A 23,446-nucleotide genomic window follows, 5' to 3' on the forward strand; every position below is an offset into this window, starting at 1 on the left:
TGGCAAGGATTCTGTCCTGGATTCAGTTGTTCATGTCACTGAGATTGATAGTCTTGGATTGTAGAGAATGTGATTTAAATACCATCTGTGGCCACTTATCCAGCAGATTGGGTAGATGACAGATCTGCCAAATGAGCAGTGTGCGTTCCTAAAAAAAGGAAAAATCAGAAAGATTTTACCACACAGGATCTTAAAATATTATTTATTTAAAAACTTAAAATTTTATTAACTTCTATAATTCAAGTCAATCAGTTTATAGAACAGAGATTCTTTAGAAGATAAGAATTTTAATTTAATATTTTCTTTAATATTTCAGTTACATGGGTATATTTCAAAGAGCACCTGGAAAACCAGCATCCCTGGCCAGAACCTAAGATGATGAAAAAGAAGGCATTATTATAACAGTGTTTCAGGAAGCGGTTCTGGGCACCTCCTGCCCCCGGTGGTGCTGAGGCCTCAGGATGCCTGAGCTCAGTGTGCGGCTCATCTGAGCCACAGACCCTTTGCCACCGACAGCCGCCCTTCTCTTGGCTGTTTCCTTACCCCTGCAGAGGCTTTGGAAACGCTCCTTCTGTAGAGGTTAATTTGCAAAGGGTTTTCCAGTCCATCCAGAGTTGCTGAGTTTGGTCCAATGTCAGCATCTTTGGGAAAGTACTGATATGATACAATTAATTTCTTAAAAACCTGAAGCTAGGTTCAGTAATGACATTTTTTGTTTCCATTATTTAACAGCTACTAGAGTAATTTATTGAGTATCAGAGTATGATAGGTCTCTTGGACCAAACAGCAGGTCAGATATGCCAGCACATGAAAGGACAGTGTACTTCTGAGGTGGTTTAAGCAGCTGGACACCAACACAGGAGGATTAGGAGGGTTCGGATCAGAACGATTCCGAAGACGTGGGGCCGGTTGATCTGCTGTGGAACTTTTCAGGGCCCAAAATAGCAGTGAATAGGGATACAAGCCCAGATTGACCCTATTTTATCCTGTCTGTGCACATTTTTTCCAGTTTTATTGAGAAATAATTGACATACATCACTAAGCTTTAGGTGCACAGCACGATGGCTTGAGTTCACGTATATTACATTTCACAGTATTGTGACATGATTACCACAGTAGGTTTTGTTAACATCCATCAGCTTATATAGATAAAATAAAAATTTTTTTTCTCCTGATGATGAGAGCTCTTAGGATTTACTTTCTTAACGGCTACAGTATATCTTACTTACGTCTTACAGTGTTGACTATAGTCACGTTGTACATCACATCCCTAGTACTTATTTATCTTATAATTGGAAGTGTGTACCTTGTGACCACCTTCGTCCAATTCCCTTTCTCTTCAACCCCACCTCTGGCAACCACAAATCTGATCTTTTTTCTTTGAGTTTGATGTTGGTTTTTTGTTGTTGTTAGATTCCACATGTGAGATCATGTAGTATTTGTCTTTCTCTGTCTGACTTATTTCAGTTAATATAATGCCTTCAAGGTCCATCAGTTTTGTTGCAAATGGTAGGTTTTCCTCCTTTTTATGGCTGAATAATATTCCGTGTGTGTGTGTGTGTGTGTGTGTGTGTGTGTGTGTGTGTGTGTGTCGGTCTGTCTGAGAGACAGAGAGAGAGAGACATACACATACCACATTTTCTTAAATGATTGATTTCATACCACCATGTCTTGGCTATTGTAAATAATGCTGCTGTGAACATGGGGGTGGAGACATCTTTTCAAGTTAGTATTTTCATTTCCTTTTAATATATTCCCAGAAGTGGAATTGCCGGATCATACGGGAGTTCAATTTAAATTTTTTGAGGACTATTCGTACTGTTTTCTGCAGTGGCTGTACCAGCTTACAATCCCACCAGCAGTGCACAACCTTCCCTTTTCTCCACATTCACGCCAGCATTTGTAATCCCTTATTTTGCTATTCTAACAAGTGTGAGGTGATATCTCATTGTGGGTTTAATTTGCATTTCCCTAATGACTGGTGATATTGAGCATCTTTTCATGTACCTGTTGGCCATATGTACATGTTGCACGTTTTCATGGTGTCTCTATACATGTATGCCTGTGGCTCTCGGATTATTGACAATAGCTTTTTTCCTAACGCCAGTGGTATTAAAATTAAGTCTTTATTTTTGTTTTCTTTTTTCAGAACAAGCTTGCCCTCACCTATGTTTTCCAGAAATGACTTCAGCATCTGGAGCATCCTCAGAAAATGTATTGGAATGGTAAATTAACTATCAGTTCTATAATATTAAGCTGATAGATGTTTCATGCATGTCCTTTAGAAGGGAATCCTAATGTTGGCATAAAACTGATGCACAACGTTTATGAAAACTTTTGAGAATCAGAAATTAGGAAAAGTCTTATATTAGGTTTTCCTCACAGAACTTGAACCACTTTTTATGCCATTTAGTATGACTTTAATGTGACTTTTCATTGTAAGAAAGTAGAAAAAGAAAAGGCTCCACATTTGTATTTCCCTATAGAGTTACCCAGAAAGGCTCAAAAAGAACAGAGTCCCCACAGTATAGAATATAATTTCACTTACGCTTCTGTGCACAGAGCTGGTTTTTGTACCTTGTGAGTGTGGTGTATGTTAGATATTTGGAATGTGTCCCAGCTTAGTTATCTGTGCAGGTGGATCTGATTTTGCGGGGGAGGGCGACGGGATGGCAAAATTTACTATTATATAAATCCTTAGACTCCCTTTAAAATAGTAGTCCACGTCACCACCCTGACGACAGTCGGGCTAGGATTCTGAGTAAAGTTCTCTTAATTCTTCTAGCATGACCTTTGACCAACTAGAATGATGAAAATTTTAAAACATGTGAGTCCTGAACTGCTGAAGAGTCTGCCTGGAGATTATGTTTCTTAATTTTGCAATTTAATGTGCAGCCTGAGTACTCCAGGAACTTTCCTTGTACTGGGAAGTATAGTCACTTTCTAAACATTTTCATTCTGATGCTTGAAGTCCTTTTGGCTGCTGGTGTGCCCACGTTGGCATTTTTTAAATGCCCCTCTTCTCTACATGGGGTAACGTCATCTGAGACTTCCTAAATGTAATTTCCAAGGAGCTAATTCCAGAAACATTTATTTTAAACAAATATTTTCTGCTCCTACTGCATGGAGAGAAGGATCCGTAGCTGGATAATGGGCTTTATCCCAGCCTGGCCGCCTCCTGTCTGTGAGACCCTAGGCCAGTTGCCTTGCTTCCCTGAGTAAAGTTAGGAGAGTAATTTGTACCTTATAGCTGTATTGAGACATAAATAAGATAATTTCTATAAAATGTCCAGGACAGACCCTGGTTTAGCTTAATGCTCAACATTATTATCAACAGTTAATCACACTTGAGAATCAGAATCCCTGGGCTCTGATTCCATTTTGATCATATTAAGTTTCATCAGGACAAACCAAATGTATCTAGACAAATGTATATATTCTTAAATAAAATAACTGTACATATTAGTCTCTGAAGAGCTGAAATTTTCAGGACAAAAAATTATATCCTACAGGATTCATATTTTTCAGGCCCTTAGTAAACGTATTTATCATTGAGATCCAGTATGTAAATATGTACCTATGCATGTGTGTTTAAAATGAAAACCAGTTCCACCAAAGAATACTCATCCTTACAATAAATGATATTTTCTGTTATATTAGATTAATGCTGATTCCAACTCACTAAATTGATTTTGTAACCTGCTAGTGAATGAAACCCACAGTTACTGTAGAATTGGTACCACATTTGTCTAAGGCTGTTGGGTCAACAGAATGGGTATGAAAACTGCAGATGTGGTTTAGTCTTTTTGGCAGTCGTGGAAAGTACAGCTTTGTGTATTTCTCTTGCTTGAGTCTGTCACCTACCATCTCCTGTCTCACTGGGTGTCGGATTTAGTGGTATTGTCATGAGTTTGTTCAGGCTAGTGACTGATAATCGTCTAGTTTATGTCTAAAGCAAGCATTCTGTCTAAATGGAAACTCTCCATTCTTTTAAAAGACGGCAGATAATGTCCTGTTGGCTTCTGCCTGTCATACTTCGAAAGATGCTCTATTTCTCTAGAAGGATGGTTTTACCTTTATTTTTAGGTGTGGAACTGTTTGTGCAAATAAGCAGGCTGAATCATAAACAAAATAAAGCAAATAAAAGCAGACCTGTTTGGGTTGAAAGGGCACCATGGAATGTTTTGAAACTTATATCTATAGAACTCTCTGAATAAATCACAGAGAAAGAGCTGCAGGGGAAGTAATATTTTGGGAAAGTATTTCCTGCTGAGGTTTTATAAGAGACTAACATTCTAGATGAATAATTATTAATATTTATTAATGTGATTGAAAGGCAGTTAACTGGCATTTGGAAGTTATTGTTCTTGGGGTGCCATGTCTCCCCTCTCATGGGCAGCGGAATCAGTCCAAGGGGGTGAGTGTTGAGCACAATAGAGATTTAAAGTGCGGTGTATCTTGAGAGAGAAATGCAAATAACATCACCAGAATAAAAATTTTTAAATAATTTTTGGTCGACCCCTCTTATATCTGCCTCCTGCTACCCCCAGCCGTGAGGAAAATAGGTAAAAAATTAGAAGATATTAGTATCCATAGATTTTATTACAGTTAACTTCAAAGTGAAGGCATTTTTTAACCCCCCCCCCCCCGCATTGCATTTTCATGATTCTATTACACTTAATAATCCAAATACTGGGCTTCCCTGGTGGCACAGTGGTTGAGAGTCCGCCTGCCGAAGCAGGGGACACGGGTTCGTGCCCCGGTCTGGGAAGATCCCACCTGCCGTGGAGCGGCTGGGCCTGTGAGCCATGGCCGCTGAGCCTGCGCGTCCGGAGCCTGTGCTCCGCAACGGGAGAGGCCACAACAGTGAGAGGCCCGCGTACCGCAAAAAAAAAAAATAATAATCCAAATACTTCACTCCAGGTCCTTTCTATGTGGGTAAATCTCAGTTACAGAAGCCATGGACATACCCTTCAGCTGGTTTTTCCCATAGTTTCACATTCCCAGTTTCTTAACTTTGTAATAATAAGTCTTAAAAGTAGCAGAGGAAATCTGATATTGAACGGTAGCTTTTCATGATGTCTCTGTCGACTTGAGGAGCATATGAGATCAGAGTGGGGAGTGTGGGCATGCTGCTGGAAACCTCCCAGTTCTACGCTCAACTGGGGTCTAGTGCCAACTTTTTCAGAAATCAGTGCCCCTCATTTATGATGATACAGTTTTATGGCATAGTATCATTAATCCCTTAAGACATGGCTTTTAAGAACACATGATAGGTGCTTACCTGCCATGTATGGTCAAGGTATAACTTCATCTTTCTCAGGTAGGAAAGTCAGTGTCTTCAGGCGTTTGTCATCCTGGGCTTCGGTGCCCTGCAGCACCTTCTGCAGCTGGGCTCACCTTGCTCCATCCTCCACTGCCACATACATACACGTTTGACTTTGCTTTTTTCTAAAACAAATATAGAGACTTAGATTTCCAAAACGAATGACACCCTTTTTTCTCCCAGTCTGTTTTGGACAGGATTTTGTTACCAAATGTTGAGTTATACTACATGAAATGAATAATTTACATAAATGGACTAAATCCTAAATCTCTCTGTGATTGAAGCATTTACCAAACAGATTCCCATCTCAGAATTAATACTTGATGTTGGTTAGTAGTTTGAATTCTTTGTTCCTTACTTCCTTACTCCCACTGTCCTTTCGTTAAAGGACTCTAGCCTCATAATCCCATTGTCTTCTGTTCCCCTGTTTTCTTTCTCCTCTTCTCTCCCATCCCTTTAGGATTTGTCAGCAGGACTCACCCAGAGGCTAGGTCATGGGTGTCCATACTTAGTGACTTGGAAACCAGGGCCAGCACCAGGGTGAGACAAGCGAGGCATCCAGGCACAAAATTTGAGTAGGCGCCTGCACCTGAGACCACGTCTGCTGAATGTCTTGGAGTCATAGAATAGCGTTAGATTATTATAAGAGGGTGAAGAAGGTCTGTTATATTATAAATACCGAGTTATTAAAGTGAAAATGTTGTATCATTCAGAAAGGTATATTCAGTGCAACCGAATTCCATAGAGACTTGAATATAAGAGTTGAAAACTTTATAGTTCTAGTTTGCTCCTTTAACTCCTATTTCCATTCCGTATTTACTACAGAATATTACCCTAACCTAATTTTTTTCATCTTTGAAGGTTTTTTGATTTCCTTATCGTACTTCACTATCACAAAAATACATATTAAAATTTAAAAATTTATATTTTATGGCCATAAGAGTTTAGTACTAAAAGTTTTAAGTTATTCTTACATTAGTGATCAAAATAACAAGCGTTACAGAATTTATGAAAGTATAACATAAAAGCTAAAATGTTATTCATAAAAAGGATTTTTTTCACTTTGGCTGAGATATCTGAGAATGAATATCACACATTGCTAGAATGAGACAGGATTTTCAGTAACAGTTCTTTTTTTTTTTAATAGATTCAAGGATTAGGAAGCCTTGCTCATATTAATAGACAGATGGGAGTAGGAGTTCTGTGGTTTTTTTAGTATCTAGCAATGTCATTCAGTTCTTTGACCTTTTCTTGACTATATGTCAAAAATCAGATGGTAATATATTATCCATCAAAAATAATTTTTTATGATCCATAAATTGACAACTCAATAGGACTTCCTTCAGTGTTATTGGAAACAACATTGGAAAACTCTAGGTTGCAGGAGGTCTTGTTACCTTCCCTTGAAGTCATGGGCATCTGGGTCTCTGGGAAATGGAGGGGAGAAGCTTTACCAGGGCTCTCACCTTCGGTTTCTGTAACTGTGTCCTCTCACTCAGATGTACCTTGCAATATTGAGAAGGGGTTGGGAAAACTGAAATATTTTCCCTGAAGCACACCTTGCCAGTATAATCTTTTTTCATGAAATGCTTTTTATCTTACCATGCACTTTAAACGTTCTCCCCCAAAACCTCAGATTCATCTCATTCCCTTGATGCAGAATGTCTGCCGCGTGACCTCAGAACCAGACGCATCCGGGTCAGCTCATGATGTTATTTTGGGGTTCAGATAAACACGTTGGTATATGTCACTGTGACAACTGTCCCATTCTTGAATTCTAAATATAAGCCAGAGACAGCTCTAGATAAGATTTGGAGCTTTGCCCAAACTGGTACATTATAAATACTGACTTAAGAGACAGGAGGCAGAAGAAGCAAAGTAGTTAAACAAAATTTGTCATCTCTACCGCCTCACTCTATAATGATCTGAAATCAGAATATCCCAACAGGGGAGAAGTGACTGGAAGAGCTTCTGATGTCAGGTCTTTGCCTTAACGAAAACAGGGAAGTCGGGGAGCCATCCTGCAGAGCAACAGAGCCTTGATTTAAGAGGCTTCCTTGTACCGGTACTGTATTTCTAAACCTCCCTTCGCTCGGTGCCCTGAAGGTTTTTACACATCAGAGCAAGAGTGCTATACTAGAATTCAGGATGGTGTGAGGGGTGTCTCCCCCACACCCCAGGTAAAAGAAGGGCGATTTTAAAAGAAGACGTGGGAAAAGAGCAACAGTGTGACGTCCGACGCAGGTGTGTTCTTGGCCTGTCAGTTCTTAGGCAGGAGTGCGTGTGAAGGGTGAGCACCTGCAGATCAGTTCCCCCTAAAGCATCCATCGCTGCCCACAGTCACCCTGCGTGACTACAGTGTGGAGACCACGGACCTGGTCCAAGCGTCCAGCCAGCGCCTTAGTTGTCCTGCCACGTTCCCACCTAGCGGTTGTCCATCAAGAGGACTCACACGGCCTCCCAACTCTGAAAAAATTCAGCTACGAGACAGGGAGAAGAGGAAAGGAGTATCTGTTTATCTTTTCCCTCAAAGCTTTCCTTGTCTTTTTCTCCCTGTTTTGACCACTGGTTGCACCCAGTTGCCCACAGTGTGGTTCATTCAGTTCACGTGCAGACACCCCTTTCCTGTGCATAGTTCCTTTGTTTCCAGCTGTTGTGTTCTCTGGGGCTGGTCTGTGAGAGCCAAGGAACAGTGGTGTAACCAACAGCAAGAGGCGTCAGAGCAGCAGGCTTGTTCAGACTGCTCGACCAGAGTGGTCCCCGAGGGCTGACTTGCAAGGTCTCGGTGTGACTGCTTTGGGCATGATCAGTGTGTTCAGATGGCAAGAACCTCTCATGTGATGGTAAACTAATAGATGATAGACGTCTTGTGGAGAGGGAAGGGACTGAGTAGCCCAAGATGGGAAAGAGACCTATGGCCCTCCAAGGCCCTTACATGTAAGAAGGGTAAAGTTTTACATCTTTGGGGCTGTCGTGGAGGGAGGATCCAGTGCCAAGCTGGTGTCACAGAAGGCACATCCAAGGCACAGAGCCAAGGCTGCTGCCAGCGCCTGCCCGTCAGTGAAGAGCCTAGAAGCCCACTTAGTGCTTGGGTCGCACACCTGTGTGAGGACCCTGCCCACCGGCAGACTTAGCTGAAGACCTAAGCTGAGCTGCTCTCTGTAACCCAGGTCTGAAATATTTGCACAGTTGGGCGTTACGGTGCTCGGCGTTAGACACATAAGTTATCTTCCACTTCGGTTGGGATCAGACTTGGCCTTGTTGGTTTGTATAGTGCGTAAGTGACAAAGCAGCCTTCTCTCTTCTTATTCTTGTCCGTTTGTCGGCTGATGAGCAACTGCAATTAAGAGTTTCTTCAGTTTCATCATTAGTTGCTATTAATTTGTATGGCTACATGTAAACTTTGCTTTTAGCTGGGTCACAAGGTAGGCTTGCCTGGCATAAATATTTAATTTTTCCAGCTGACTGAAGCTCTCAGTGATAAAAGTATTCCAGCTCATGTTTCTTCCTGAAACTTGACCTTCGTAATATGCACTGTTGCTTTTCCTATTATTGGAATGTATGCAGTACTAATTAGTTGTATACAGTATCTGACAAATCCAATACCAAACTTCATTGTATTGTAAGTAAAAACAGGGTGTCTGTGAATTTCCAAGAGGGAATGAAATATAGTTTGTATCACCAAGTTTTTTCATTACGTATCCAGGGAACTGTAGATTTTAACAATTAAAATATCAGTAATTGTACAGACTAATAGAGGCAAAAAATTGCAAGTCCACCGCTGTATTTTAAATAGCATGTTAGACTCTTCTGTGCAGTCAAGGTGGTTTTTATGGCCATCTGTGTTCCCTCAGGCCTTATTCTGTCCCTTGCACTCTGTGTCTATTACCTGGGCCACAAATGTGCCTTTTCATTTCCTTTGAACGCTTACATTCTGAGTTACTAAAAGAAGCAGGAAGGTGTTTACATTATTCTAGATTATAAAATTGGATTTAAAGACCCTTTCAGAATTTGGGGAGCTTTTCAAATGATTAAAAAATAGTCCGCCCATTGAATGGGTGATAAAACCGTGTCCTCTGTACCTTGGTTTCCAGAGTTGACAAACCACTGTTTCATTGACTTGCTGACTCACATGAAGTCTAGCCAACTGGCGGTGAGCAGCCAGCGGCTAGTAGACAGCGTGACTGTCCCATTCTTGCTCGCATATTTTCTCAGGGAGATTATGTGAGGGTATGGCGACGTATACAGGGTCGCTATAGAGATGAAAGATTAAGTCCCTAGGCCTGGATTCCCATCTGAGCTGCTGTAATGACAGAAGCGCCAAACGCCTTGTCACCCCCCCAGCGTGTCTCGTATTCCCTCAGTGCGTGTATAATAGTCTAGTATTTTTTAGGGAAAAAAGCTCAGAATCAAACTTAGGTAAAGTTCTTCATTCCTTTAATGAATAAATCCTTTAAATCCCTTTAAAATAAATCTCACCCTGCTGTTGTGCGTGACAAAGCGAAATGTAGAAAACGAGAGCAGAGCCAGAAATGGCATCATTTACGTCACATACTGTCACAGGCCAGGGCTCATGTCGCCACCCTGGTGAACCCCTGTCATCTTCGCGATTGGACGGGACAGTCAGCCAGCAGCGAGGGCCTCAGCAGCGGGGAGTACGCGATGGCTTCTGACTGGGGCTCCGGGGGGAACAGGTGTCCTTCCCTCACTTCTTCACCTTTTAAGGTTGGAACTCAAGCCACGCTGCCATCTGAGTGGCTTCTCTGCAGCTCGCTGCCCAGGCGACAGGATGAGGTATCCCAGCCTTCAAAGCCGCCTTGCCTCTACACGGCCTTGGAGGACTTGGCGATCTTGAATGTATTATTAATAGTAATGATCATAGCTAACATTTATTGCTCACTTAACGTATGCCTGACACTGTTCTGAATGATTTGTATGAACTAATTAATCCTGACAGGCCCTGTGAGGTACATAATTAAGCCCCCATTGGGCGGAGAGGTGAGGGACTCACAGTGATGCAAGCATCAGGTGGCAAGGGGCGTGTGCTCTCAGAACCCATTCTTTTATTTTTCAATTGTGGTAAAGCACAGAACACAGTATTTACCATTTTAACCATTTTTAAACGTGCAGTTCAGTGGCGTTTGTACGTTCACATTATGCTGCCGTTACCACCCATGTAACTCTTTTCATCTCGTGGAACTGACGTACTGCACCCCTTAAACAACAACTCCCCACCTCCCTACCCCCCAGCCCTGGCAGCCACCGTTGTGCCTTCTGTTCAGAAGGCATTCCTTTAACCACAATGCTCTACTGTCTCTGGAACCCAGGACTGGACTAACCTGGGTATATTTTGTTGTTCTCTTTTTCCATCGTGCTTTTCTCTTGTCTGTTTTATGATGAGCATAACATCAGCCTGTATGTCGTAAGGCGGTCCACCTTCTGCGGTGCAAGGTTGTCAGCTTCCCCATCCCTTCCTTTTGCCAGGCTGAAAGTGTTAGATTACCTGGACTACCAACTCCTAGAGTCAACCACTGTTAACTTTTTGGTGCTCCTACCTTCTAATATTTGTCTATAAAACATATATTTTACAAAATTAAACTATTTTTGAACATGTTGCTTTGTAACCTACTTTTTTACTCATTTTGCTTTGTGAACTATGTGCATCATTAAACAAGAGGGTTCTGACTTCAGGGAGTTTGTATTCCAGTGAAAGAGTCAGGAGAGTCTAGTGCACTGTGATAAATGCCCAAATAGGAGTAAACTCAGGGGCAGTGGAAACATACAGGAGCACATAGGGCAGGGGTGCCTGCAATGTGCTCTGCTCTCTCTGAGGTGATGAGGGTGCAGGCGGAGTATAAGATATTATCCTTCACCTCAGAATTGTATTACTGTGTAGTTAGCAAGATAAGCTGGTTAGTACCCCTGACATAGCAGCAGGCTGTATAATCTGTGATCAGATGCTACATTGTGCGATACAGATTCTGGTGCTCCAGGAGCTGGAAGAGGCGAGAAATCAATGAGTACTGGAATAGTCGAGGAGGAGAGACTTGAACTCTCCTGAAATCCTAGCGGGGAGGAGATACAAGAGTTAACTGAAGAGAGTAGGGCATTCCAGGTCAGAATTGGCTATAATAAGACTTTTAATCCAGTGTCTAAAACAGTGCCTGGCACCTAGTAGGTGCTAAATAAAAATTTTTTTAAAAGCTATTTTGAAACAGTTTTATTTCTGTATGCATATTCTGTACAGCCAAGTTGCTTTAGAGAGACAATCTTGGTGGATTTTTTTTTTGAGCTATAATTGACAAATATTTAAATTCTACATCAAGATGATTGGATATATGTATACATTGTGAAAGGATTCCCCCATCAAGTTAATTAACACATCCAGCACCTCACATATGTATCCTTTCTTGGTGAGAACATTCAAGTTCTACTCGCTTAGCAAATTTCATTTATACAAAACAGTGTTATCAATTGTAGTCATGTCACCATGTTATACAGTAGATCCTCAGACCTTATTCATCTTATAACTGAAAGTGTATACCCTGTTACCAACTTCTCCCTATTTTCCCCACCCTGAAGCCCCTGGCAACGACTTTCTACTGTGTTTTTATTGGTTCAACTTTTTTTTTTTAAGGTTCGCATATGTGTGATACCATACCATGCAGTGTTTGTCTGTCTGGTTTATTTCACTTAGCATAAGGCCCTCCAGGTTCATCCATGTTGTCACAAATGGCCTTCTTTTGTAAGGGTAATACCGTGTGTGTGTATGTGTATATGTATTTGTGTGTGAGTGTATATATATACACACATAGATATATGCATGCACACACACACACCCACATTTTCTTGATCCATTCATCCATTGACGGACACTTAGATTGTTTCCATTGTATATTCTCAGCTCCTTTAGCAAAAATTAATTGACCATAAATGCATGGATTTATTTCTGGGCTCTCTATTCTATTCCATTCATCTGCCTGTCTATTTCTATGCCAATTCTGTACTGTTTTGCTTACTATATCTTTGTAATACAGTTTGAAATCTGGGAGCATGATACCTCCTGCTTTGTTCTTCTTTCTCAAGATTGCATTGGCTATTCACGGTCTTTTATGGTTCCATACAAATTTCAGGATTGTTTTTTTCTATATCTGTGAAAAATGCCATTGGAATTTTGATAAGGATTGCATTGAATCTTTAGATCACTTTGGGTAGTTTGGACATTTTAACAACTTTTGTAATCCATGAGTGCAGAATATCTGTCTATTTGTGTTTTCTGCAGTTTCTTTCATTAATGTCTTACAGTTTTCAGTATATAGCTCTTTCACCTCCTTGGTTAATTTTATTCCTAACTGTTTTATTCTTTTGGATGATATTGGAAATGGGATTGTTTTCTTAATTTTTCTTTCTGATAGTTTGTTGTTGGTGAATTGAAACACAACTGATGTTTGTATGTTGGTTTTGTACCATGCACCTTTACTGAATTCATGTATTAGTTCTAATTGTGTTTTGGTGGAGTCTTTAGGGTTTTCTACATACAATATCATGGCATCTGCAAATAGAGATAATCTTACTTCTTCCTTCTTGATTTGGACGCCTTTTATTTCTTTTTCTTGCATGATTACGCTGGCTAGAACTTCAGTACTGTGTTGAATAAATGTGGTGAGAGTGGGCATCCTTGTCTTATTTTTGATCTTATAGGAAGAGTGTTCAGCTTTTCACCACTGAGTATGATGTTAGCTGTGGGCTTGTCATATATGGCCTTTATTATGTTGAGGTATGCTTCCTCTATGCCCACTTTGTTGAGAGTTATTATCATGAAAGGATGTTGAATTTTGTCAAATGCTTTTTCTGCATCTATTGAGATTATCCATTGTTTTATTAATGTCATATATCACATTTATTGATTGGCTTGTATTGAACAATCCTGCTTACCTGGAATAAAACCCACTTGATCATGGTGTATGACCCTTTAAATGTATTGTTGAGTTCAGTTTGCTAATATTTTCTTGACTTTTGCATCTGTGTTCATCAGGGATATTGGCCTACAATTTTGTTTTCTTTGTCTGGTTTTGTCTTTGGTTTTGGTGTCAGGATAATGCTGACGTTGTAAAATGAGTTTGGAAGTGTTCCCTCTTCTTCTGTTTCTTTGAATAGTTTGAGAAGGATCCGTATTCATGCTTCTTTAAATGTCTGGCAGAATTCACCAGTAAAGACATCTGGTCTTGGATTTTTGTTTGTTGGCAGGTGTTTGATTACTGCTTCAGTTTCCTTACTAGGGATTGATCAGTTCAGATTTTCTATTTCTTCATGATTCAGTTTTGGTTGGTTGTATGTTTCTAGGAATTTATCCATTTCTTCTAGATTGTCCAATTTGTTAGCATATAATTGTTCACAGCATTCTCATGATCCTCTGTGCATCAGTTGTAGTATCTTCTCTGTCATTTATAATTATACTTATTTGAGTCCTCTCTTTTTCTTGGTGAGTATAGTTAAAGATTTGTCTATTTTACCTTTTTTTTTTTTTTTTTTTGTGGTACACGGGCCTCTCACTGTTGTGGCCTCTCCTGTTGCGGAGCACAAGCTCTGGATGCGCAGGCTCAGCGGCCATGGCTCACGGGCCTAGTCGCTCCGCGGCATGTGGGATCTTCCCGGACCGGGGCATGAACCCATGTCCCCTGCATTGGCAGGCAGACTCTCAACCACTGTGCCACCAGGGACGCCCTCTTTTTTTTTAAAAAAAAACAGCTCTTAGTTGCATTTATCTTTCTAGTCTCTGTTTCATTTCTTTCCACTCTGATCTTTGTTACCCTTCCTTTACTGATTTTGGACTTCTTCTAGTTCCTTGAGGTGTAAAGTTAGGCTGTTTGAGATCTTGTTTCTTAGTGTGTTTATTGCCATGAACTTCTTTCTTAGAGCTGTTTTTGCTGCATCCTGTAAGTTTTGTATGTTGTATTTCCATTTTCATTTGTCTCAAGATATTTTTTGATTTCTTCTTTGACCTATTTAGTAGCATGTTTACTTCTCGCGTATTTGTGAATTTCCCAGTTTTCTTTTTGTAATTTATTTCTAATTTTATACCATTGTGGTTAGAAAAGATGTTTGATATGATTTCACTATTTTTAAATTTATTGTCTTGTTTTGTGGCCTAATATATAGTCTATCCTGGAGAGCGTTCCATATACACTTGAGAAGAATTGTGTATTCCTTTATTGCATGGAATGTTCTGTATATGTCTCTTAGGTCTGTTGGTCTAACATGTTGTTTAAACCCATTGTTTCCTTACTAAGATTTTCTGTCTGGATGATCTATCCCTTGTTGAAAGTAGAGAATTGAAATCCCTTGCTTTTCTTGTATTGCTCTCTATTTCTCTTTTAAGATCTGTTAATATTTGCTTTTAGGTGTCCCTATTTGGGATGCATAAATACTTATAATTGTTATATTGTCTTGATGAATTGACCCCTTTACATTATATAATGACCTTCTTTGTGTCTTATTACATTCTTTGGCTTAAAATCTGTTTTGTCTAATATAAGTATAACTACCCCTGCTTTCTTTTTGTTTCCATTTTCATGGAATGTCTTTTTCTATCCTCTCACTTTCTATATGTGTGTGTCCTTAGAGCTGCAGTGAATTTCTTGTAGTCAGCATAGCTGGGTCTTGGTGTTTTCTGTTTTTTGTTTAACCCATTCAGCCACTATGTGTCTTTTGGTTGGGTAATTTAGTCCATTTGCATTCAAAGTAATTACTGATAGATGTGGTTTCACTATGGCTCTTCTGTTCATTGTTTTCTGTTTTGTAATTCCTTTGTTCCTTTCCTCTTCCTTTCTTCCTTTGTGAATTTGATGATTTTCTGTAGTTGGTATGCCTAAATTCCTTTATCTTTTGTGTATCTACTATAGGTTTTTTGCTTTGTAGTTACCATGAGGTTTATGTAAAACATCTTATAGTTATAACAGTCTGTTTTAAGCTGATTACAAATTAACTTCAAACACATACAAAAGCTCTACATTTGTACACTCCCTGCCATTTTATGTTTTTGGTGTCACAGTTTACATCTTTTTACATTGTGTATCCATTAACAAATTATCATAGTTATAGTTACTTTTAATACTTATGTCTTTTAATCTTCGTTCTAGAGTTATACATGAACTACCCAGCACCATTACAACATTTGACTATTCTTGAATAAAATAGTTGTGTAAAGAAAATGACCATGATTGAATGAACAAATTGGAAGTAGTGCCCCTCCCTTTGATGTTAAAAGAAAATCTGACTTCCCAGAAGCATTGGTAGGAGTACAAATTGATAAAGGGTTGAAGGGTTGAAGGCATTCAGCTTGGTAGTAACTGTAAAAATTTTCAGTGAGCACACACCTTTGACCCAGAAATCCCACTTACAGAAATTTACTTTAAAACCATATTTGTTCATGTTCTAAAGGATAAGATTAAATAGTTTATGGTATATCTATAGATAGACTTTTTAAAAAAACTTAACAAATACATATAGCATTTACTAATGTGCCCAGAACTGGTCTAAGTGTTTTGCAAATATTAGTCTTATAACAGTGCTTTGTAGTAGATTATGTTATATACACTTATATTAGTACCATGTTATTGATAAGGAAACTGGCAGAGTTTAACTTGGCCAGAGTCACACATCTAGTAAATGAGAAAGCCTGAAGTGGAACTCAGTCTGATTCTAACATCTTACCACTGCGCAGTGCAGCGATTACAAAGAACTTGATGGACTCGGTGTTGTAATGTACGTGTATGTAAGACCTCCGAACACAGGAACAGCATAAAAAGGCAAGTGATGAGCCAATACATAGAGCAGATCCCATGCATTAAAAGAATCCGATAAGATATATGTGTGTACATACACGTGTGTGTAAACACCCAGCATTGTATCCCAAACTGTTGGAGGTGCTTTGCCTCTGAGGGGAGGAGCATTTTCATGTCTTTACTTCCATGACTGAGAATTACATATTCTTCTATTAGTTTTTGTGTTGTTTTTTTTAAGAAAAAACTCATGAAGACATTATTAAGTAGAAGAAAGAGAGTCTAAGATATCTCAATTAAGAAAAGCCTTGGCAGTCCCAGCTTTCTGGACTTGGCCCCAGCAGTGAATTTTTGCACTTAACTGAGATCTCGGGGTGTATATAGTAAAGCCTTCTTTTCTTCATCTCCTTATGCATTCCCGTTCTCCTTTGTCTTCCCAGTGAGGCAGCAGTAAACCTACCATTTCTTTTCATTACATTGAGCTGCTACACGTCAGTCTGCGTTCTGCAGTATTGTATGCTAATGAGTGAGCTTTTATTTTATGCGCTCCGATAGTAGTTTTGTGAAGGTTACTTTATTTTTAATTGTGCATATCTGTAAGAATGTGGATGTTTAGAGGGGGAAAGTCAGAGCCAAGACAGGTGGCATTCAAGCTCGATGGCACCTTGCGATGCTTCACGGGGTCATGACTTTAGTCAGCGGGCTTCATGAAAGATGTGATTCTCACGGGAAAGGTAAATAATAGTAGGTGGAAGGTTGGAAAGATCATCAGACTATTCCAGAGAAAACCAAGATAAGTTTGTTCCCTAGTGAATTTGTTAAAGATCTCATGGTGTGACTGTTTGCTGGCAGGATATGGTAAGCAGAGTTGAAAGGTTGCAATTCAGGTCAGAGGACCCCTACCCAATCATTAAATTATTTTTGGAAGTCTACTGTGATTGTGTCATTCTAGCAGATAGAATTTAAAACCTATCCTGTGAAATACACAATAGCCTTCTAGTACCCCAGTTCACAATGTGTAATGGATCAGTGTTCTCAGAAAACCTCAATGTTGTCAGGCAGTAACAGTCCGGGGCTTCCCTGGTGGCGCAGTGGTTGAGAGTCCGCCTGCCGATGCAGGGGACACGGGTTCGTGCCCCGGTCCGGGAAGATCCCACATGCCGCGGAGCGGCTGGGCCCGTGAGCCATGGCCGCTGGGCCTGCGCGTCCGGAGCCTGTGCTCCACAACGGGAGAGGCCACAACAGTGAGAAGTCGGCGTACCGCAAAAAAAACAAAAAAAAGTCTGAAATTCCTTTGAAAAATTGTCCACAAAAATGGTATATGTTGTTGCTCCTTAGCCCACTATGAAGATTTTTGGTCTTTGTGTCCCCATGACCTTGATATGCCATTTCCTAATTCTGATCTGAGGCAGACTTATTAATAGTCATCATCTCACTGCTCACCAGTAGATTGCAAGCTCCTCGAAGCCAAGGAGAATGTTTGGGTAGGCTTTGTATTTCCTTCAAGGCCTAGAACAATATACTCCACATGGTTAGATGCTCTGGGAAGATTATGAAATTGAACTGACACTAATTAAATGTGCTGTTCTCTGTGACTTCCTTTCCAGGAACGTGTTATGTAGAGACAGCAGCGTGTAAGTTTGCTGTGTATGTTAGGCATCACGGTTTCCATTTTTTTTGTTAAATAGGAACTCTCCAAGATCACCATGCCAGTCATATTTAACGAGCCTTTGAGCTTCCTGCAGCGACTCACTGAATATATGGAGCATACGTACCTCATCCACAAGGCCAGTTCATTTGCTGATCCTGTGGAAAGGATGCAGGTATGTGTCAAGCAAGCACTGGGAAAGGTCTAAGTCTTAGGAAGTCTTCTCTGCCACCTTCTCCCTTCCCCCCACCCCAAACACATATGCACAGAATTCATGTTAAGTCCAGTGTGAGGCTAGCAAACGTTATCATTACATAGTCAGCATGTTTGGAGAGTCGTCTGTGTTCCTTCCCCGCCACCCTCTAGTCAGAGTGCCACCGTAGTGGAAAGACCAACGAGAATTGCAAGAGAAGCAGAACGTGGTCCAAAACCAAACCTGGATGTTGGTGAGCTGTTTCTGAGTCCTTGTTTTAGAAGATAACATCGTGTTAGGGTAAAAATATTCAACCATTCTTTCAGACTTTCTCAGTGTTTCCAAGAAGGAATAGATATATACATACACAGATAAATATGTGTATTTATGCTTATGTGTGTATATAGATATACACATACTACTATAGGTTAAAACAAAGGACAACAAGGAATTGCACTTTTTTGTTTTCCTCTGAAGAGAAGGCATTCATGTGATGTATATGGATTGACTAGACACAGGGAGAGTATAGTAGATACATTCTTTTCCTTCCAACAAAGCAATAGCATTCTAAATGGAGTCATTCTGTCTTTTCATTTATATAAATCAGCTTTTCCCAACCTCATTGGACTTGATACCAATTTGTTTAGTTTTTTCACCCCATCCTAAAAGTGATGTACTTTTTAGAAATTTTAAAGGAATTAAGAGTAATTTAGGATTTGAGAGTTTTTTAAAAGTCCTTGAGAGAATCTGTAGCACAGTTGGGATGATCTTTAGGAAGTCTCAGAGTAATTTTCATTCTGAATATCCACATTTGCTTATTAGTTTGCTTATTAAGCCGTGTTAAAAATACAAAGTAATTAAACTCCTCAAAATCATTTTGTAAATTACTGTTTTCAGCAGAATTTCAGTTCCTGAAAGAATGAGGAGGCAGCAAGGCTATTTTTAACTTCTCCTAATGCTCTGTCCCACAGTGTGTAGCTGCATTTGCTGTATCTGCTGTTGCTTCTCAGTGGGAACGCACTGGAAAGCCTTTCAACCCACTTCTGGGAGAGACTTATGAATTAGTTCGGTAAGATCTTTCACACTACTCCAGGTGGATAGTTGAATCTCCATGATTTACATAGCTCTTCAAATGAAAATGTATATTTTTTGAGCATTTACCAACATTTTGTATGACTGAAGAAAGTTAACAATTTTGTTTGTGTCTATGATATTTATTATTTTAGAAATTATGTCAAAAATATGAAAACATACATAAAATGAACCATTACAAGGATTTCAGTATTCCTGATCTCATGGGATTAGTTATCATCCTTTCTCCTTATGTAGACCATAAAGCATGATAGGGGTTTTTTGGGGTTTTTTTGTTTCTTTAAAAAATTAATTAATTAATTAATTAATTTTTGGCTGCATTGAGTCCTCGTTGCTGAGCACAGGCTTTCTCTAGTTGGGACGAGGAGGGGCTACTCTTCCTTGTGGTGCGCGGGCTTCTCATTGGGGTGGCTTGTCTTTGTTGCAGAGCACGGGTTCTAGGCGCGCAGGCTTCAGTAGTTGTGGCTTGCAGGCTCTAGAGCGCAGGCTCAGTAGTTGTGGCGTACGGGCTTAGTTGCTCCATGGCATGTGGGATCTTCCTGCACCAGGGCTCGAACCCATGTCCCCTGCTTTGGCAGGTGGATTCTTTTTTTTTTTTTTTTTTTTTGCGGTACGCAGGCCTCTCACTGTCGTGGCCTCTCCCGTTGCGGGGCACAGGGCTCTGGACGCGCAGGCTCAGCGGCCATGGCTCACGGGCCCAGCCGCTCCGCGGCATGTGGGATCTTTCCGGACTGGGGCACGAACCTGTGTCCCCTGCATCTGCAGGCGGACTCTCAACCACTGTGCCACCAGGGAAGCCCCGGCAGGTGGATTCTTAACCACTGCGCCACCAGGGAAGTCTCTGGGTTTTTTTAATAAGCATATAAAATATATTAGCATAAACTTACACTGTTGGCATACAGGCAATGACTGTATCTAGAGCTGCATTTCCTGCTGTAGCTTGCTTCTTTACACACAGTTAGGGAATTCATTTGGCTTTAGTTTTTCTGAATCTTTCTCTTCCCTCCACAAATTTTGATCTCATTTATTCCCTAGATGTTTGTAAAGGAGATACATTAGTTTCTTCAATCTTAATATAAATGGAATGATAAGTTTTAAATTTACATGGCTAATATTCTCAATTCATGAAAATCACCCAAATTCATGTGGGTGTTCTTTATTTTAATGTGTTTAAGTAGCTAGGTTTATAATAACATTGATTTTAGTTGTTTGGGTTGCATATGTGCAATTACTCATGTGTTGTCCTTCCATCAGGATTATAACAAAGGATTGTTTACTTCGTCAAATCTATTTCCTTAATACTTTAACATTGCTTTTTCACGGAAATGACAGTAATGTATACATTCTGTGATAACAGTTTATTATATAACACTACCGTTTTTTGTTTGTTTTTTAAATCTTAAGAGATGACCTTGGTTTCAGACTCATCTCTGAGCAGGTCAGCCATCACCCACCCATTAGTGCATTTCATGCTGAAGGATTAAACAATGATTTCATCTTTCATGGCTCAATCTATCCCAAACTGAAGTTCTGGGGGAAGAGCGTAGAAGCAGAACCCAAAGGCACCATCACGTTGGAGCTCCTTGAGTGAGTCAGAATCATGCCTTTAACTCTTTTCATGTGTACCTACTCATTAGTATATACACTTGCACACAGACTTGACCTTGCTGTTCAAAAGGTGGAGACAAAGAAACTGCTTTTCTGAAGTGTAAATTTTCTACCATCATGTAAAAGAATTTGAGAAACATGGCCATAGCCATTGTTAATCAGCCTAGGTATGTGTAAAAAGTTTAACTTGATGTTTGACTGTGGTGTTTGTTTGGATCTATTTTAAGATAAAACGGAGTTAATCACTGCATGACAGTTCTTATGAGACAAGCTTTCTATATATCATGGTAATAATATTTTGGTTAACCATCTTTTAAAGTGAATTCACTTTGAGAAATATTGAAATAACAATCACATTGGTACATCTTAGACATTAGGTTAAGTTGAAAGTTCTCTTCTTTTGCAATAGAAAAAAGGTTGCCATGAAATACCTTTCCATTTATTTGTGTCATCTTCAGTTTCTTTCATTACTGTCTTGTTGTTTTCAATATACAGGTCTTTCACCTCCTTGTTTAAATTTATTTCTAGGTATTTTATTCTTTTTGATGCAGTTTTAAATGGAATTAATTCTGTGCTCATGGATTGAAAAAATTAATACTGTTAAAATGTCCATACTATCGACAGCGACGTACAGATTCAGTGCAATCTCTATCAAAATTCCAATGACGTTTTTCACACAAATAGACAATCCTGCAATTTTTATGGAATCACAAAAGACCCCAAATAGCCAAAGCAGTCTTGAGAAAGAAGAACAAAGCTGGGGGCATCATGCTCCCTGATTTCAAACTATATTACAAAGCTATAGTAATTAAAATATATGGTATTGGCATAAAAACAGACACATAGATCAATGGAACAGAATAGAGAGCCCAGAAATAAGTCTATGCAAATAGGGTCAGTTAATTTACGACAGAGGAGGCAAGAATATACAACAGAAGAAGGACAGTCTCTTCAATAAATGGTTTTGGGAAAATTGGACAGGCACATTCAAAAGAATGAAACTGGACCCCTCTGTCATACCATACACAAAAATTAACTCAAAATGGATTACAAACTTGAACATACGACTGAAAACTATAAAACTCCTAGAAGAAAACATAGGCGGTAGGCTCCTTAACATAGGTCTTGGCAATGATTTTTTGACTCTGACACCAAAAAGAACAAAAGCAAATATAAACAAGTGGGACTACATCATACTAAAAAGCTTCTGCACAGTAAAGGAAACCATCAACAAAATGAAAAGGCAGCCTACTGAATAGGAGAAAATATTTGCAAATCATGTATCTGATAATGGGCTAACATCCAAAATATATGAAGAATGCATACCACTCAATAGCAAGAAAAAAAAATCCAATTAAAAAGTAGGCAGAAGATCTGAATAGACATTTTTCAAAGAAGACATACAGATAGTCAACAGGTAAATGAAAAGATGCTCTACATCATTAACCATCAAGGAAATGCAAGTCAAACCACAATGAGGTATCACCTCCCACCTGTGAGAAAGGCTAGTATCAAAAAGACTAGAAGTAAATGTTGGTGAGGATGTGGAGGAAAGGGAACCCTTGTGCAGTGTTGGTGGATGTAAATTGGTGCAGCCGCTATGGCAAACAGTTTGGAGGTTCCTCAAAAAATTCAAAGTAGAGCTACTATGATCCAGCAATTCCACTTTTGAGTATTTATCCATAGAAAACAAAAACACTAACTCAAAAAGATATCTGCACCCCCATGTCATTGCAGCATTATTATACATATTATACATATTCCATACAACAGCCAAGATATGGAAACAACTCAAGTGTCCATCGTTGGATGAATGGACAAAGAAATTGTGGCATACACACACACACACACACACACACACACACACACACACAAATATTAGCCATAAAAAAGAATGAAATTTTGCCACTTGCAACAACATGGATGGACCTCAAGGACATTATGCTAAGCGAAATAAGTCAGAGAAAGTCTAGTACTCTATGATCTCCTTGTGTGAGAGAGAAGATAAGAGAAAGAAAAAACAATAAACAGACTCTAATCCCAAGGTGACTGAGATATTGAAATCTGTATCAAAGACTTTAAAGCAGCTCTTATAACTATGCTCCATGACATAAAGATGAACTCTTAAAATGAATAGAAAGACATTGGAGCAAAGAAATGAAAGTATTTCTGGAAATTTTAGTACTGAAAAAATACAATAACAAAAATAATAACTGGATAGGCTCGATAACAGAATGAAGATAATAAAATATGTTCTCGATCCACATGCTGAAAACTATAAAACACTGATTCCAGTTATCAAAGACTATGAGTAATGGAGGGTCATACTATGTCTCACCATACTTGGAATCCTTAATATAATTCAGATGTTAGTTTTCCCATAATTGATCTATAAGCAATCTATATTAACACAATCTAAATTTAAAAGTCCCAGGATGATTTTCGATACATAAAGAGAAGTTGATCCTAAAATTTATATGGAAGGGCAAATGAAACGCTACAGCCAAAACAGTTTTGAAAAGGAAGAACAGAATTGATGGACTCCCACTTCCTAATTTTAAGACTTAACAGTAAAGCTGTTGTAATCAAGACAGTGTTGTATTGACAAAAGGATAGACACATACATCAAGGGAACAGAGAACAGAGTCCAAAAACTGACCCACAGAAACATGGTCAATTGATTTTTGACAAAGGTAAAAACCCAATTCAGTGAAGAAGGATAGTCCTCTCCACAAATGGTGTGGGAACAGTTGGAAGTACGTATGTTAAAAAAATGAACCTCAACTTACATCTCACAG

At 39.4% G+C, this 23,446-nt stretch overlaps 1 protein-coding gene across 17 annotated transcripts in view; it reads left to right on the plus strand.

The window, feature by feature from the left end:
* Positions 1-23,446, plus strand: part of OSBPL1A (oxysterol binding protein like 1A) — a 237,814-nt gene that overhangs the window by 199,779 nt on the left and 14,589 nt on the right. For all 17 annotated transcript variants that reach the window (XM_067699463.1, XM_067699459.1, XM_067699456.1 and 14 more), the window contains 4 exons: positions 2,150-2,225; positions 17,796-17,930; positions 18,920-19,017; positions 20,445-20,627. In XM_067699463.1, the coding sequence (XP_067555564.1) occupies positions 2,150-2,225; positions 17,796-17,930; positions 18,920-19,017; positions 20,445-20,627 (492 nt within the window). The remainder of the gene's footprint in view (positions 1-2,149; positions 2,226-17,795; positions 17,931-18,919; positions 19,018-20,444; positions 20,628-23,446) is intronic.

This window comes from Pseudorca crassidens, chromosome 12, assembly GCF_039906515.1.
Source record: "Pseudorca crassidens isolate mPseCra1 chromosome 12, mPseCra1.hap1, whole genome shotgun sequence".
Taxonomy (NCBI): Eukaryota; Metazoa; Chordata; class Mammalia; order Artiodactyla; family Delphinidae; genus Pseudorca; species Pseudorca crassidens.